We start from the raw sequence: 18,243 nt of genomic DNA on the forward strand, positions 1-18,243 counted from the left end.
AAGTCAGTCAGTTCCTCAGAGAAGAGCAGTGTCTTAATCCATTTCAGTGTTAAAGTTACATTTAGGTGTATACAGAACAGACTAGTGTGTTTCATTTTAACTTTTTTATGCATCAAAATTTATGTACTAACTGTATCAAATGCAGAGGAGAAACTCGGTTGAACAACCATCATCCTGTCTATATATTTCTCTACTGAGATTATTATGTCCATAATGAAAATTCCCCATGCATCAATCAACACCTATATTGCTGATTTTTCTTCTCACTTTATTTTTTATTTATTTTTAAATTTATTTTGGGAGTGCATGTGATAATTTATTACTTTTAAATTGCAAAAACTGCAATTACTTTTGCACCAAACTTATATATTCGTAGAATTCATAAATATCAAATCTGTGTAATTCGGGTATCCTTTTTCTTAAACATTTCTTTCTCCTTTATATTAGAAACATTTGAATCATTCTCTTCCAGCTATTTTTAAATACATTACTGTAAACTGTAGTCACCCTACAGACCTACCAAACACTAGGTCTTATGTCTTTTATTAAACTTTACATTTGTACCCCTTAATCAGCCTCTCCTCATATCCTCCCTTATCTTTCCTGGCCTATATTGCTTTTAAATTTTAGAAGCCAGGTCCCTGTAACTCTCATTTAGCAAAAATTAAAGTAAAACTATTGAAACTTCCTTAGTTTCCCTAGCTTTTTGGTAGTATTCTTTTTTTTTTTTTTTTCAAGATGGAGTCCTGCTCTGTCGCCCAGGCTGGAGTGCAGTGGTGCGATCTCTGCTCACTGCAAGCTCTGCCTCCCAGGTTCACGCCATTCTCCTGCCTCAGCCTCCCGAGTGGCTGGGACTACAGGCACCTGCCACCATGCCTGGCTAATTTTTTGTATTTTTAGTAGAGACAGGGTTTCACTGTGTTAGCCAGGATGGTCTCGATCTTCTGACCTCGTGATCCACCTGTCCCAGCCTCCCAAAGTACTGGGATTACAGGTATAAGCCACTGCGCCCAACCGGTAGTATTCCTTTTAAATGTAACTTTGACTACTCAAGAAAAAAAAAAGTTTACATAATGTGATATATGTAAATATATATATATGAATAAAAATATACATATAATCACCAATGTGACTGGCATACAATGAGATATCATCTCACACCAGTCAGAATGGCAAGTATTAAAAAGTCAAAATACAACAGATGCTGGCGAGACTGAAGAAATAGGAATGCTTTTACACTGTTGGTGGGAATGTAAATTAGTTCTACCATTATGGAAGACAACATGTGGATTCCCCAAGGATCTAGCACCAGAAATACAATCTGACCCATCCAACTCATTACTGTGTATATACCCAAAGAAATATAAATCATTCTGTTATAAAGATACATGCACATGTATGCTTATTACAACACTATTCACAATAGCAAAGACATGGAATTAACCCAAGTGCCCATCAATGATAGACTGGATAAAGAAAATGTGGTACATATACACCATGAAATACTATGCAGCCATAAAAAGGAATAAGATCATGTCCTTTGCAGGGACATGGATGAAGCTGGAAACCATCATCCTCAGCAAACTAACACAGGAACAGAAAACCAAAGACCGCATGTTCTCACTCATAAGTGGGAGCTGAACAATGAGAACTCCTGGACGCAGAGAGGGGAACAACATACACTGGGACCTGTCGGTGGTAGGGGGAGAACATCAGGATAAGTAGCTAAAGCATGCGGGCTTAATACGTAGTGGATAGGTTGATAGGTGCAGCGAATGACCATGTCACATGTATACCTATGTAACAAACCTGCACCTTCTGAACATGTATCCCAGAACTTAAAATTAAATAAAAAATTTAAATATATATTTATATATATACACATACATATATGAGTAATCAGCCTTATTCCTCTCTATTGAATGATTTGGCTAGATTATCAGTAAGAAGACTGCATGAGATCACCAAGAAAACAAGCATAATTGGTTAGAGATTAAACAATTGAACCCTCAGGCGGTCTGATATTGTCAGTTTAGGGAGAAGAGAAAGGACTAACAAAGACAGACTGAAAAGTGGTGCCCAATGAACAGGGATAAAACCAGGAGAGTGCTGCATCCTGGGATGCAAATAAACTATGTTCAATGCTGCTGATAGGGCATGCAACATGAAGACTAATAATTGGCAACACAGACTCACTAGTGAGCTTGCAAATGTCGGATTCAATGAAGTGCTGACAGCAACAGCCACACTGGAATGGGTTTATAAGCCAACAGTTGAAGAGGCTTCATACTTTCATAAATACTTATAAAACAAGAGAAAAACAGAGCTGGAAAGCTGATTCCTGAAGTCAGCCTTTGAAATGGAAAATCACCAAGTCAAAGTCCCTCAGCCAGTTCTCAGGACTGAGCCAATTCAGAGAACCAGAGTTCAGTCATTGGAAGGGAAGCTTAAGTTCCCTTGAGAAAGGATGCTGAGAATTCACCACTGGGTACCTAAAAAGAATATCAAGAATATCCAAGATGTATTCCTATGATGCTTAGTCAAACACCTGTAGCCATTTCCCAGATAACAGTACCCAGAGGAAACGACACCACATACATAGTATCTGAGAGTTTTAGGTGTGGGGCCTGAATTAACACTAATATCTGGGTACCTAAAAAGACTGTGGTCCATGGGATGGAGTGTGAGTTTTTGAAGGTCAGATGGTACCTAGAGCTTTGGCTCATGACCATCCCAAGGTGGACATAATGGGCTTGTCATTATCACCTATCTGGCAGAACTCTCACATTGTTTCCTGACCTATATACTTAGGGTCATTATTGTAAGGAGTAACAAGCAGAAGCCTCTGAAACTCATCACTCCTGGCAAGACCATAATGAAAAAAATAATAACTGCATTTTTCAAGAAGTAGAATTGATCACTGACACCGCAACAAACTTGAAAGTTATGGGGGTCGGGGGTGGCAGTCCCATTGATATCCCTATTGAGCTAACCCATCTGGTCTCTGCAAACACCAGATAAATTAGACCACGAATGCAGATTACCACAAACTTAAATTGCACTTGCAAATGCTCTCCAGGGTGTGGGACATTAACTGAGCAAAGCATAGCTTCCGGTAAATACAGTAAGAACAATACCACTGCTTCACTGTTTTATATCAGGACTATGTCACATCTACTTTTAGTTTAACTGATATTTTGCAAAACATCATGCTAGTTCAATATATTAATTATATTACATTAAGTAGTACCCATAAGCAGAAAGTATTCCTTAAATATAGTAAAATACTGTAACAATAAACAGAAATAAAATACCAGAAGAAGAGAGATAAACCTCAGCAGATTCAGGAACCTAAAACAGGTGATGTTTTTAGGGGTTCAGTGGTCCTGGTCCACATGTCAAGACATCATTTTTAAAGTATATGGCATGTTTCCCTATATATACTTCTTATCACTAAAGAAGAGGGACAGTGTTTTGGGGGCCTATTTGGATTTGAGAGGCAACATATACTACATTTGAGGATATTGCTCTGATGTACTAACAGAATTTCCTTAAGGGCTACTGGTCTCAAGTGGAACCCAGAACAAAAGAGGGCTCTACAACAGATACAGGCTCTGGCCCAAGCTGCTCTGCCCCTTGTGCCAGATGATCCAGCAGAATTCAAAGCTGCTAGAGGGCATGATAAGACTCGGTACCTATCTCTGTTAAGCCCATAGAAGAGAGGAGAGCAAACTCCTAGAGAAGTAGAGTAAGACTATCCCCTCTTCAGCAGAGGTGTGCCCTCTGTCTCTAAAACAAAACAGCAGGTGCAGAATATTAATCCAAGCATAGAGTCCCCGTAAGTACAAGCCCCTCTAAGCATAAGACTTGGTGCAACTGTGCATGTCATATGATTATAAAGCCTGCCATGATTGGAGTGCATGAGCACATCTGAGTGGCATAAGGAGTGAAAGTGAACCATCTCCCATTCCCCTGGTCAGCACCTTGCCTTACCCAGATCATCCTTCCATTTGGGACTTGAATGGATCACCACACTGTGGGCATGAGGTCTGACTTTCAGAACCACCAGCTAGGGACTGGATGATGGAAGGCAGAATAGCAGAGATGGTAGTTTTGCCTTAGGGAAACCTTGACCAAGGGAAAATAGAAGACAGATGACAGCTGAGCAGATACATTCTCCATACGCTTTCTCTTCCATGGACTAATGCTGGCTGTAGTTTCCCCTTGCAGCACTTCTGGAAAAGTGCTGGGAGCCAAGTGCATGCATCTGATGACCCCCATGCTGTCTCTCTCACCTCACTGTGAAGTAGACGCCATCAGTGTCATATCATACATCACCACACATTGTTTCACATCTGCTCTTGCCTCAATTTCCACATGTCCTCGCTGCTGCTGTCCTGGACTTACCTTCCAAATAAATATCATCACTTTAATATCAGACACTGGCTCTAGTTCTAGAAACCTGAGGCTAAGATATTCATTCAGTTCTATAATTATAATTCATTCACATTTTTGTGAGTTTATAATATGGCAATTAAAGTATTCATTTAGAAAGGATAATAAAACTATATGCAAATAACATTGTAGTAAGGTGTTTGGTAATTGAATTTTCTAAAATCAAACATCATTACTGTTTATACAATAACCAGCTAGAAAATATCGTAATACAAACATATCATTCACAATAAAAATATATGCATATATACAAAAATCTTTAATATGCTTTTTAAAAAGTACTGTAATAGGTGCCATCTGATTTTCATGTTCTACCTTGTCTCCACATCACACATCTGATATAGCTTCATCAAGTCTATATTGTAGTGATATTTCATCTAGAATTGTGGAATAGCCACACTTTTGGTCTAAGAAATGCTGCTTCTTGGATAAGCCTGTAATCATAACCTGAAAGCAGAACAGGAAAATTCATGCTACTATAGATTTTGTGATGACTGTCATTTTCATTGGTTCACCATCACAATATATCTAATTTATGCATGTATTCACCAATTTATTTGTTCATCAAAATATCAGTTTTGAGCACTTACTCTATGTGCTGTCTTTTAGGTCCGGGGAGTCAACAGTAAGCAAGATCTGTATGATCTCTGGTGTTTTTGAACCAGGAAAAATGTGTGATAAACAAGTAACTAAATCACATGTAGAGACGATTTATCTCAAAGTTTAGATAACATTGTAATTATTTCATAGCACCAAGAATTAATACAGTTGTGTGGAATTTATTTGTTGAACAAGGTTACACATTTCCTTCCTATAATTGAAGTTGCTATCACTGAATGTGTCAATACACTTTCTCTCATTTCATCACCTACAAGACTATAATAAAATACATATTTAAGACATTTTCTATAATCAATACGTAGATTTCATAGATGTCATCTTAACATTTGCAGAAAATTTCCTTTCATTATGTTCCATAATTTCTATACCATTTTTACATTGAAGATTTTTTAAGATGGGGAAGATTTGAGTTCTTTTACGTAAAGTTTAAAAAGAATTTTAAATGTGGAAGATAAAGGAGATAATTGGCAAGTCAGAGGCTCTGAAGTGGTTTAGAATAAAAACTGAAATATTCAACATCAGGTTTCAACTTCAAAAAAGGTTTTTTTAATTTAAAAACTGGAATAAATGACATATTTAACTGCATATTGAGACTTACGACAGCATTGAAGAAGTCATAATTATGTTTCTTTCTTCATCCTTATTATATAAATGATTTTTTCTCAACTCTTCACATACTTACATCTAATCTAATTTTCCTCAGTACTGTTTATATTAGACATACACAAAATGTATTCTAAATATATTTGTCACCCTTGAATTTTATGGTGTGAATCGTTTTCTAACAATAATTCTGTTCACCTTAAACTAAACATAAAATTTTAATACATGATGGAATAAAAAGTACCCCAAAGATAAAACCTCATTATTGATTTAGAATCGAATGTCCTTATTATCCAAAAATTGGATGTTCAAACAATGATATTGAAGCACACTGTGGTACATATGTATGGTACAAATCACAATGGAAAGGAACAATGATTTCCTGAGATAAGCTGTCAGTTCTTAAAAATTATAAATAGAGATCATAAATTTTTCAAATAAAACATGATGACATGAAATATATATGTGAAATACACATGATTTCATAATTCTGAGAAACTTATTACCATATTTTGTGTAATTTGGCAGTTTGGAAAAAAATTGATTAACATTATGTTATTGTGCCTGTCTCTTAAGTGTTTTATATACATATACACACACATACATACATAACTTTTATGCTAACTTTGGTAAAAGACTTTTCTAGGTCTTTTGGAAATTACTCAAACACATACTCTATGGAAAAATGAGTAGAAAGTATAAAATGTTCCAGACACCATCAGTTTGTTTTCTCCTAGAAAACACAGGATTTCCCACAGGTGAATCTAGAAAGTTGAGAGTTTCCATTCTTTCACTCAGCACTTAATCTGACCAAAAAAATAAAAAAATAATGATAATAAAATTAAAAAAAGGAAATGACTGTTTTAGCTTCTTGCTTCTCCAAATTAGGATGAATGAGTGGAATGAAGGATATATGATTCCAATAGCATGGCAGAGCATGACGACAGGTTCATTGGGCAGCCTCCTAGGATTCCAAACCGAAATGATTAGGAACAGAGAGGAAACTGCACATAAAAGCTTTGCAAACACAGTTTGCAAAGCTTTTATGTGGACCTTGGTGCTGGGATCTTGAGCTCCTTTGCCATGGAGCTGCATCTTCTTGAGATGTTTACTCAGAGAACAGATTAACAGCGGAAAATATATCAGGGATATAGTAAAAGGTATTAAGTTTGCCAGCATGGATGCAGTCAAGTTTGAAAGGTATATTGTGTTTCTCGATTTGATCTTCCAAGTCACATTTCCTTCATATTCTTTTATCCACACATTCATATCCATGTTTACCATCACAAGATGACAAACCAGCAATAGCAAAGGCCCCAGCACTATCACTGGAATGACACTGTTAAGTCTCTTTTTAGGTGAAGAAACATAAGGTTGGAGAAATTGGCAATCGTGAGCAAATAAAATATGCTGAGGCTACTAGCAAGCCAGATGCTGAAATGATTGGTTACTGTCTGGACATTGTAAACAGTAATTCTTAATTCCAAACTATATGAAGTTGGATTCAACACTATTGAATACCAATGTAACAATACTATCCAGAGCAAACCAACTCTGGAGACTGACAGAGCAGTGAGAATTTGATCAGCTGAGGGGATCTTTTGTCTCTTGGTCCAGCCAATAAAATTCACCAGTTCTGTGAACCCACTGGCAAAATTTCCAATAACAAATAGGACCACTACAAGAATTGAAACAATAATGTGTAGAAAAGTTATCATATCTGAACAGAAAAAGAAAGAAAAAAATACAAGCTTAATATCACTGGTTGTGATTTCTTCAATAGCTTGACCTTAAAAGTTGTATACACCTGATTTCTAAATGGGCCATAACATTCTTTTTACTTTTAAACACTGTGACCGATGTCAAACAAAAATGAACCAGCTTATGCTAATGGATAATTTGATGCTGTCTTTATGGAAAACATTCTTATTTTCAAAACAGCTCAAATTAACTTATTCATTCCATGTCTGTTCTTGTAATAGGATGGAATTTTTTGTACTAAAGTTGAAGTGAAGCCTAAATATTCATTTGCCAGCATGCAAATAAAAACATATCTTCTTTCATTGTTTTGCGATGTTTTGCTTGTTTAACAATTCATAATTTGTGTTCAGCAACTTCAGTTGTTAATAGGGAAATTTTACCACCCAGTACATAGTTCATACAGTAAATGTCTAAATTGTTAAAAAGAGCTTATTCATAAATAGGATCATCACCAATAATGGATTGATTTTTATACAAGATTTAAATCCATAGAATCCAAACTTTTTTTAATCAAAATTATCCATAGATTTCTTGAGAAATACAGGAAGGCCAATACACCTTAAAATCTGGTTGCTGCTAACCAATACTGTTGGATGAATTTATCATTACCAAGCTCATAAACACACAAACACACACACACGTACACACACACACATGCACACACAAACACACAATCTTACACCCCTCAGGGATGGAAGGAGTTATTTTCTTGGAAAATGAGTTTCCAGGAGGTAATCCTGGTGAAATTAGTCCTATTTTCCCACTCAGCATTTTCACCCCATACAAAAATATGTATCAAACATATCACTCATGCTTCGGTCCTTAGTAAAGTTACTCTCAAGTCTATCTGAGAGTAACTAAACTAATACAGGTAGTCGCTAAACCAAGAGTGTGGGTAATACGTCCACTCTTGTGTCGGAAATTCAGGAACGAAAAGAAAAACAGATGAGGAAAGGCAGTTTTGACATGTGAGGTAGATAACTAAAGCTAGTAGAAAACCTTTGGAAAGATCTTGGTACTGCAGGTAAAACATTCTCTTATTTCCACATGTTGTAGCTAAAATAAATTTCCTACTTCAGCTCTCTTAGAGTTGTATGTGAATGTATACAAATGGTGGATTTTTTCCTAGGTGTATAATGAGCAGTGTAATTAACAATTTTTATGGAATTCTTCTCCGAATTAATACTTTCAAAATTTTTTTATTATACTTTAACTTCTGGGGTACATGTGCAGAACGTGCAGCTTTGTTACATAGGTATACACATGCCATGGTGGTTTGCTGCACCCATCAACCTGTCACCTACATTAGGTGTTTCTCCTAATGCTATCCCTACCTTAGCCACAGACCCCACAACAGGCCCCGGTGTGTGATGTTCCCCTCCCTGTGTCCATATGTTCTCATTGTTCAACTCCCACCAATAAGTGAGAACATGCGGTATTTGGTTTTCTGTTCTTGTGATAGTTTGGTGAGAATGATGGTTTCCAGCTTCATCCATGTCCCTGCAAAGGACATGAATTCATCCTTTTTTTGTGGCTGCATAGTATTCCATGGTGTATATGTGCCACATTTTCTTTATCCAGTCTATTATTGATGGATATTTGGGTTGGTTCCAAGTCTTTGCTATTATGAATAGTGCCACAATAAACATACGTGTGCATGTGTCTTTAGAGTGGAATGATTTATAAACTTTTGGGTATGCACCCAGTAATGACATTGCTGGGTCAAATGGTATTTCTAGTTCTAGACCCTTGAGGAATCCCCACACTGTCTTCCACAATGGTTGAACTAATTTGCACTCCCAGCAACAGTGTAAAAGTGTCCCTATTTCTCCACATCCTCTCCAGCATCTGTTGTTTCCTGACTTTTTAATGATCACCATTCTAACTGGAATGAGATGATATCTCATTGCAGTTTTGATGTGCATTTCTCTAATGACCAGGAGATGGCTGAGATGACAAGGTTTTCTAAATATACAATCATGTCATCTGCAAACAGAGACAATTTGACCTCCTTTCTTCCTATTTGAATACGCTTTATTTCTTTCTCTTGCCTGATTTCCCTGGCCAGAACTTCCAATACTATGTTGAATACGAGTGGTGAGAGAGGGCATCCTTGTCTTGTGACGGTTTTCAAAGGAAATGCTTCCAGGTTTTGCCCATTCAGTATGATATCGGCTGTGGGTTTTTCATAAATAGCTCTTACTATTTTGAGATACATTCCATCGACACCTAGTTTATTGAGAGTTTTTAGCATGAAGGGTGTTGAATTTTGTCGAAGGCCTTTTCTGCGTCTATTGAGATAAACGTGTTTTTTGTCATTGGTTCTGTTTATGTGATGGATTACATTTACTGATCTGCATATGTTGACTAGCCCTGCATCCCAGGGATGAAGCCAACTTGATCGTGGTGGATAAGCTTTTTGATGTGCTGCTGGATTCGGTTTTTTATTTTATTGAGGATTTTTGAAATGATGTTCTTCAAGGATATTGGCCTGAAATTCTCTTTTTTTATTGTGTCTTTGCCAGGTTTGGGTATCAGGATGATGCTGGCCTCATAAAATGAGTTAGGAAGGTTTTCCTCTTTTTCTATTGTTTGGAATAATTTCAGAAGGAATGGTACCAGATCCTCTTTGTACCTCTGGTAGAATTTGGCTGTGAATCTGTCTGGTCCTGGCCTTTTTTTGGTTGCTAGGCTATTAATGCCTCAAATTCAGAAGGTGTTATTGGTCTATTCAGGGATTCCCCTTCTTCATGGTTTAGACTTGGGAGGGTGTATGTGTCCAGGAATTTATCTATTTCTCCTAGATTTTCTAGTTTATTTGCATACAGGTGTTTATAGTATTCTCTGATGGTAGTTTGTATTTCTGTGAAATCAGTGGTGATATCCCCTATATCATTTTTTATTGCATCTATTTGATTCTTCTCTCTTTTCTTCTTTATTAGTCTGGCTAGCGATCTATTCTGTTTATCTTTTCAAAAAACCAGCCCTGGATTCTTTGATTTTGGAAGGGCTTTTCATGTCATGTCTCTGTCTCCTTCAGTTCTGCTCTGATCTTAGTTATATCTTGTCTTCTGCTAGCTTTTGAATTTGTTTGCTCTCACTTCTCTACTTACTTTAATTTTGATGTTAGGGTGTCAATTTTAGAGCTTTCTTGTTTTCTCTTGTGGGCATTTCATGCTATAAATTTCCCTCTACACACCGCTTCACTGTTTGAAATATGTCCCAGAGATTCTGGTACGTTGTGTCTTCATTCTAATAGCTCTTCTTACTGCATTGACACCTTTACTGTTATGTAATGCCCTTCTTTGTCTCTTTTGATCTTTGTTGGTTTAAATTCTGTTTTATCAGAGATTAGGTTTGCAACTTCTGCTTTTTTTTGCTTTCCATTTGCTTGGTAAATATTTTTCCATCCCTTTATTTTGAGCCTATGTGTGTCTTCGCACATGATATGGGTCTCCTAAATATAGCAGACTGATGGGTCTTGACTCTTTATCCAATTTGCCAGTCTGTGCCTTTTAATTGGGGAATTTAGCCCATTTACATTTAAGGTTAATATTGTTATGTGTGAATTTGATCCATCACTATGATGCTAGCTGGTTGTTTTATCCATTAGTTGATGCAGTTTCTTCATAGTGTTGATATTCCTTACAATTTGGTATGTTTTTGCAGTGGCTGATACTGGTTGTTCCTTTCCATGTTTAGTGCTTCCTTCAGGAGCTCTTGTAAGGAAGGCCTGGTGGTGACAAAATCTCTCAGCATTTGCTTGTCTGTAAAGGATTTTATTTCTCCTTTGCTTATGAAGCTTAGTTTGGCTGGGTATGAAATTCTCGGTTGAAAATCCTTCTCTTTAAGAATGTTGAATATTGGCCCCTACTCACTTCTGGCTTGTAGGGTTTCTGCCAAGAGACCCACTGTTAGTCTGATGGGCTTCCCTTTCTGGGTAACCTGACTTTCTCTCTGGCTGTCCTTAACAGTTTTTCATTCATTTCAACCTTGGTGAATCTGACAATTATGTGTCTTGGTGTTGCTCTTCTCGAGGAGTATCTTTGTGGTGTTCTCTGTATTTCCTGAATTTGAATGTTGGCCTGTCTTAGTCAGTTGGGGAAGTTCTCCTGGAAAATATTCTGAAGAGTATTTTCCAACTTGGTTCCATTCTCCCCATCACTTTCAGGTAAACCAATCAGATGTAGGTTTGGTCTTTTCACATAGTCCTATATTTCTTGGAGGTTTTGTTTGTTCCTTTTTATTCTTTTTTCTCTAATCTTGTCTTCTAGCTTTATTTCATTAAGTTCATCTTCAATCATTGATATCCTTTCTTCTGCTTGATCGATTTGGCTATTGGTACTTGTGTATGCTTCATGAAGTTCTTGTGCTGTGTTTTTCAACTCCATAAGGTCATTTATGTTCTTCTCTAAACTGGTTATTCTAGTTAGCAATTTGTCTAACCTTTTTTCAAGTTTCTTTGCTTCCTTGCATTGGGTTAGAACGTGCTCCTTTAGCTCAGAGGAGTTTGTTATTATCCACCTCCTGAAGCCTACCTTTGTCAATTCATCAAACTCATTCTCTGTTCAGTTTTGTTCCCTTGCTGGCGAGGAGTTGTGATGCTTTGAAGGAGAAGAGGCATTCTGTTTTTTTGGAATTTCTAGCTTTTTTGTGCTGGTTTCTCCCCATCTTTGTGGATTTATCTACCTGTGGTCTTTGATGTTGGTGACCTTTGGATGGGGTCTTCGGGTGGAAGTGCTATTCCTTTTTGTTTATTAGCTTTCCCTCTGACAGTCAGGCCCCTCTGCTGCAGGTCTGCTGGAGTTTGCTAGAGGTCCACTCCCTACCCTGTTTGCCTGGATATCACCAGCAGAGGCTGCAGAACAGAAAAGATTGCTGCCTGTTCTTTCCTCTGGAAGCTTTGTACCAGAGGGGCACCTGCCAGAAGCCAACCAGAGCTCTCCTGTATGAGGTGTCTGTTGGTCCCTACTGGGAGCTGTCTCCAAGTCAGGATACACGGGGGTCAGGGACCCATTTGAGGAGACAGTCTGACCCTTAACAGAGCTAAAACACTGTGCTGGGAGGTCCGCTGCTCTCTTCAGAGCCATCAGACTGGGACGTTTAAGTCTGCTTAAGCTGCGCCCACAGCTACCCCTTCCCCCAGGAGTTCTGTCCTGGGGAGATGGGGATATTATCTATAAGTCCCTGACTGGGGCTGCTGCCTTTTTTTCAGAGATGCCCTGCCCAGAGAGGAGAAACCTGGCAGTCTGGCCACAGCAGCCTTGCTGAGCTGCTGTGGGCTCCACCCAGTTCAAACTTCCTGGCAGCTATGTTTACACTGTGAGCATAAAACCACCTACTCAAGACTCAGTAATGGTGAATGCCCCTCCCCCTACCAAGCTCAAGCATCCCAGGTTGATCTCAGACTGCTGCTGTGCTGGCAGCAAGAATTTCAAGCCAGTGGATCTTAATTTGCTGGGCTCCATGGGAGTGGGACCCGCTGAGCCAGACTACTTGGCTCTCTGGCTTTGGCACTCCTTTCCAGGGGAGTGAACGGTTCTGTCTCACTGGTGTTCCAGGCACCACTGGGATATGGAAAAAAAAAAAACCTTCAGTGTCTGCCCAAACAGCCATCCAGTTTTGTGCTTGAAACCCAGGGCCCTCCCGGCGTGGGCACCAGGGGGAATCTCCTGGTCAGCAGGTTGTGAAGACCATGGGACAAGCACAGTATCTGGGCTGGAGTGCCCATTTCCTCAGGCTCAGTCCCTTATGGCTTCCCTTGGGTAGGGGAGAAAATTCCCCGACCCCTTGTGCTTCCCAGGTGAGGTGATGCCTCACCCTGCTTCAACTTGCCCTCTGTGGGCTGCACCCACTGTCCAACCAATCCCAATGAGATGAACTGGGTATCTCAGTTGGAAATGCAGAAATCACCCCCCTTCTACATTGATCTTGCTGGGAGCTGCAGACCATAGCTGTTCCTATTCAGCAATCTTGCCAGCAAGCCAGATTATTTTCCTAATTAATACTTTTTAGATAAAATTATAATGCACACTTAAAAATGAGCCAAAACAAAAATGGTAAACACAACAAAGTATCATAAACACTCATGTAACCATCATGCAGAGCAAGACATGGAACATTGCAAAGAGCCTAGGCGCACCTCCACGCTACTTTTCAAGCCCCCTAACATTTCTTCAAATTTCCTGGGGTAAGCAATGTATATAATTTGTGATGATCATTTACTTTATTGTCTTTATACCTTACCAACTAGCTATTCAGCCCTAAACTCCATAACATTGTTTTACCTACTTTAAATCATATGTAAATGTCATCTTGCATGTTCTTGTTCATGGCTTCTTGGACTCAACGTTATGTTTCTGAAATTTAGTTACATAGTTACATGTACATGATTCACTTCTTTTTATTTCTCTATATTTTCCATTGTATAAATTTACTGTGATGGTTCATCCATCCTTAGTTGATATCTACCTGGGGGTTTTCATGTTTAAGCAGTTATGAATAATGCTACTAAGAGCATTCTTTCACATATAATTTGATGCAATTTCTTTGGATACGTAGAATTGCAGGGATCTTGAATATGATTTTCAAATTCTCTTTACAGAAGTAAAAAAGTCCAAAATACAATTTAACTACCTTTACTCTTTTTATCTTTACATTCAGTCTTTATATAGCAATTGGGAGGCTGAGGAAGGCGGATTACCTGAGGTCACGAGTTTGAGACCAGCCTGGCCAATATGGTGTAACTCCATCTCTACTAAAAATACAAAAAATTGGCCAGGCACGGTGGCTCACACCTGTAATCTCAGCACTTTGGGATGCCAAGACAGGCAGATCACCTGAGGTTGGGAGTTCAAGATTAACCTGAACAACATGGAGAAACCCCGTCTCTACTAAAAATACAAAATTAGACAGATGTGGTGGTACATGCCTGTAATCCCAGCTACTCGGGAGGCTGAGGCAGGGGAATCACTTGAACCCAGGAGGCGGAGGTCACGGTGAGCCAAGATCACATCATTGCACTCCAGCTTCAGCAACAGGAGTGAAACTCCGTCTAAAAAACAAACAAACAAACAAAACCAAAAAGGAAACATTAGCTGGGCTTGGTGGCAGATGCCTGTAATCCCAGCTACTCGGGAGGGAAGCTGAGGCAGGAGAATCACTTGAACCTGGGAAGGGGAGGTTGCAGTGAGCCAAGATCATGCCATTGCACTTCAGCCGGGGCAACAAGAGCAAAACTCTGCCAAAAAAAAAAGACACTACCTGAGACTAGGTACTTTATAAACAAAAGAGGTTTAATTGACTCACAGTTTCACATGGATGGGGAGGTCGCAGGAAACTTACAATCATGGATGGTGAGAAAAAAGCAGGCACCTTCTTCACAAGGCTGCAGGAAGGAGTGACCAGGGAGAAATGCCAGACACTTATCAAACAACCAGAACTTGTGAGAGAACTCACACACTATAATGATAACAGAAAGGGGGAAATCTGTATCTGCCCCCATGATCCAATCCCCTCCAACAAGGTCCCTCCCTTGATACATGGGGATTACAATTTGATATGAGATTTGATATCAGATTGTTTGCAACTCAAAGGATAAATGTTTGAGGAGATGAAAGCCCCATTCCCTATGATGTGCTTATTTCACATTGCATGCCTGTATCAAAACACCTCATGTACTCCATGAATATATATAGCTACTATGTATGCACAAAATAAAAAATAAAAATAAAAATAAATAAAGATGGGTACATTTTATCACTTTTGGAAAAATCTCCAGAAGGTTTCTTATGCCCCATTTTCTATCTTCTAATCTTCCAGGATTCCAGAATTACGTTAGATATTCTGGCTGTAGCTTCAATATCTCTTACCCTCTGGTCTTATATTTTCCATCTCTTTGTCTCTTTTTACTTTATACTTCATTCTGTCTACTTATCTTCCTATTCACTAATTCTCTCTTCTCTCATATCTAACTTGATGTTAACACTGTCTATTGGATTTTCAGTGTTGATTATCCATTTTTTTAGTTTTATTATTTTGGTGGTAGAAATAATCTTTTATTCTGCTTCCATAAATCATCTTCTATGGGAAGACTGAAAAAAACTACTCTTACCACCAAGTTCTTAAAGAAAGTGTTTTGGGTTTCTATTGGTGGTGGTTGTTTTCTAGTACGCTTGACATTAAGACTAAAAATATTCTACTTTTCTCAACACTTTGGTCACAGAATAGAATAAAAGCATGGCCTAGGCATTCTTCTGCAAGTTGGAAAAAGCTGGAGCTTGATTTCATGTGAGTAGCATTTTTGGATAGCCCCTTGTCTGTTGATGGGCCCTCACCACAAACTCTCCTCAAAAGAAAATTCGATGAGCAGCACTGGATTTCAAAATGCCATCCAAATAAATAAAATATAGTACCTTGAGCACAGCTACACTGCTCTAATCCATGAATTAACTTTTATTATGTTTATACTGCAGAAATAGGGGGCTCTTTGTCATTACACAAATGAGGTATCAAAGGTGTGAGGGCTAGCTTATGTTTGATTTGTTTAGTTCTAAAATTCTCTGTTTAAAAATATGAGATTGATCATGAAATGGCTTAGTTATCTCTCTTATTATGGAATTGTATTTGCACTAAACACTAAATCTTACAGTGTTTAGTGTTCCTTGGATTAGTTTAAGGTCATCCATAAACAATTATTTTCTTAATCAAAGTATTTTAAACTAAACTTCACTTAATTTCTAAATATAGATGTATTCAGCTTGACTTGAATTTTACTGTTTACTAATGTAACTTACCCATAATGATAATATTTTAAAAACTACTTTAACATTATCCAAATTATGAATGTAAATTTTCAAAAATAAATTATTTAATAGAATAAATGTAGATAGAGATGATGATATTAATGATGACAATAATGGCAGCTACAAGGGAGAATGCTATCTGATAAAGGTGACTTCAGTCCATTATTCTATGTGCTAGAAGTCAGGGTGATGGGAGAACACTATTCCTCACGGCTTTGTAATTCTCATATTATTCTCAGCATCAGGGCTTAAACTGGAAGAATATCTTCACATAATAATTCATCAAGAGTAACTTAAAACCAACTCAATTTCCAATGATTTACTTGCTACATTTTTCCTTTTACTAAATTCTAAAAATCATGGCAAACATGACCTCCAACAAATAGTACTCTCCATTTGGTTTCTTTCTTTCTCTTTCTTTCTTTCTCTCTCTTTCTCTCTTTCTTTCTTTCTCTCTCTCTCTCTTTCTTTCTCTCGCTCTCTTTCTTTCTTTTCTTTTTCTTTCTTCTTTCTTTCTTCCTTTCTTCTTTTTTAATTTTCATTTGAACATGTACAAAGATTCTGCAATTATACAGTATATAAACTTTATTACATATATCAATAGCATCATTAGCAAGCCAAATTCTTTCAAATGCTTATTTACATTCTCAGCTACTATGACTAAATCTGGATTATTTTATTATAGCAGCCGAAGTAGCATGACAAATTAAAAAAACCCCAAAGATTGCACAAAATAAGTTTTATACTTTAAAGCATTTAGCTTTCCCTGATTTTTCTCTAATAGCCAAGAAATATATAGTAGAAAAATATTTTCTCAAACACACGTGTGCACCTATTGATCACATATTGTGATATTTGAATGGTAACAATATGAGTATAATTATTTTACTTAGGATAAATTTAGGGATAATTATTTTATATATTTAATATCCATGGTCATATAGTTTGTTGGAAATTCACTAATTTCTGCCATTTCAAAATGTGCATTGTAAATAATTAAATTGGAAATAAGAACAAAAGGTGGCTAGCAATGTACAGATATACAAAATTTGATGTATCTTTTTTCAATTTTTATTTTAGGTTTGGGGGTACCTGTGAAGCTTTGTTACATAGATAAAAATGTGTCATGGGAGTTTGTTGTACATGTTATTACAGGTATTAAGCTCAGTACCCAATAGTTATCTTTTCTGCTACTTTCCCTCTTCCCACCCTCCCCCATCAAGTAGACCACAGAATCTGTTATTTCCTTCTTTGTGTTCATAAGCTCTAATCATTTAGCTCCCAGTTATAAGTGAGAACATGTGTTATTTGATTTTCTGTTTCTGCATTCATTTGATAAGGATGATAGCCTCCAGCTGCCTCCATGTTCCCACAAAAGACACAATCTCATTCTTTTTTATGGGCTGCATAATATTCAATGGTGTATATGCACCCCTTTTTTTTTATCCAGTCTGTCATTAATGGACATTTAGGTTGATTCCATGTCTTTGCTATTGTGAACAGTGCTGCAATGAATATTCGAATGCATGCAGCTTTATGGTAAAATGCTTTATATTTCTCTGGGTATATATCCAGTAATGGGATTGCTAGGTCGAATGGTAGTTCTGTTTTGAGCTGTTTGAGAAATCACCATACTGCTTTCCAAAATGGTTGAACTAATTTACATGCCCATCAACAGTGTATAAGGGTTTTCTTTTCTTCACAACCTCACTGGTATGTTATTTTTTTACTTTTTTTTCCAAACGTTATTGAGGATCACGTGGTGTTTGGTTACATGAGTAAGTTCATTAGTGCTTATTTGTGAGATTTTGATGTACTCATCACCCTAACAATATACACCACACCCTATTTGTAGTCTTTCATCCTTGTCCCCGTCCCACACTTCCCCTCAAGTCGCCAAAGTCCATTGTATCATTCTTATGCCTTTGTGTTCTCATAGCTTAGCTCTCACATATCAGTGAGAATACACAATGTTTGCTTTTCCATTCCTGAGTTGCTT

General features: G+C 37.6%; 5 protein-coding genes across 6 annotated transcripts in view; all 5 read right to left on the reverse strand.

Moving 5' to 3' along the window:
* Positions 1-4,082, reverse strand: part of LOC100436447 (salivary acidic proline-rich phosphoprotein 1/2) — a 110,822-nt gene extending 106,740 nt beyond the window's left edge. For both annotated transcript variants that reach the window (XR_010135720.1, XM_063712033.1), the window contains exon 1: positions 3,994-4,082. The gene's annotated coding sequence lies outside the window, so the exon portion shown is untranslated. The remainder of the gene's footprint in view (positions 1-3,993) is intronic.
* On the reverse strand, positions 694-7,397 carry LOC100442319 (taste receptor type 2 member 50-like). Its single transcript, XM_054526833.2, is given in 2 exon segments — positions 694-7,037; positions 7,040-7,397. Coding segments are annotated over 2 exon segments (915 nt in total). The 3' UTR covers positions 694-6,480.
* A 1,226-nt stretch (positions 7,398-8,623) lies between these two features.
* The window catches only part of LOC100440863 (taste receptor type 2 member 30), a 246,589-nt gene continuing 236,969 nt past the window's right edge, over positions 8,624-18,243 (reverse strand). The window contains 1 exon segment of the mRNA XM_063712031.1: positions 8,624-14,494. The gene's annotated coding sequence lies outside the window, so the exon portion shown is untranslated.
* Positions 8,624-18,243, reverse strand: part of LOC100439397 (taste receptor type 2 member 64-like) — a 152,154-nt gene continuing 142,534 nt past the window's right edge. The window contains exon 6 of the mRNA XM_063712030.1: positions 8,624-14,494. The gene's annotated coding sequence lies outside the window, so the exon portion shown is untranslated. The remainder of the gene's footprint in view (positions 14,495-18,243) is intronic.
* The window catches only part of LOC100438310 (taste receptor type 2 member 19), a 110,449-nt gene continuing 100,829 nt past the window's right edge, over positions 8,624-18,243 (reverse strand). Inside the window, exon 5 of the mRNA XM_063712029.1 lies at positions 8,624-14,494. The gene's annotated coding sequence lies outside the window, so the exon portion shown is untranslated. The remainder of the gene's footprint in view (positions 14,495-18,243) is intronic.

Source organism: Pongo abelii, chromosome 10 (assembly GCF_028885655.2).
Source record: "Pongo abelii isolate AG06213 chromosome 10, NHGRI_mPonAbe1-v2.0_pri, whole genome shotgun sequence".
NCBI classification, from domain to species: domain Eukaryota; kingdom Metazoa; phylum Chordata; class Mammalia; order Primates; family Hominidae; genus Pongo; species Pongo abelii.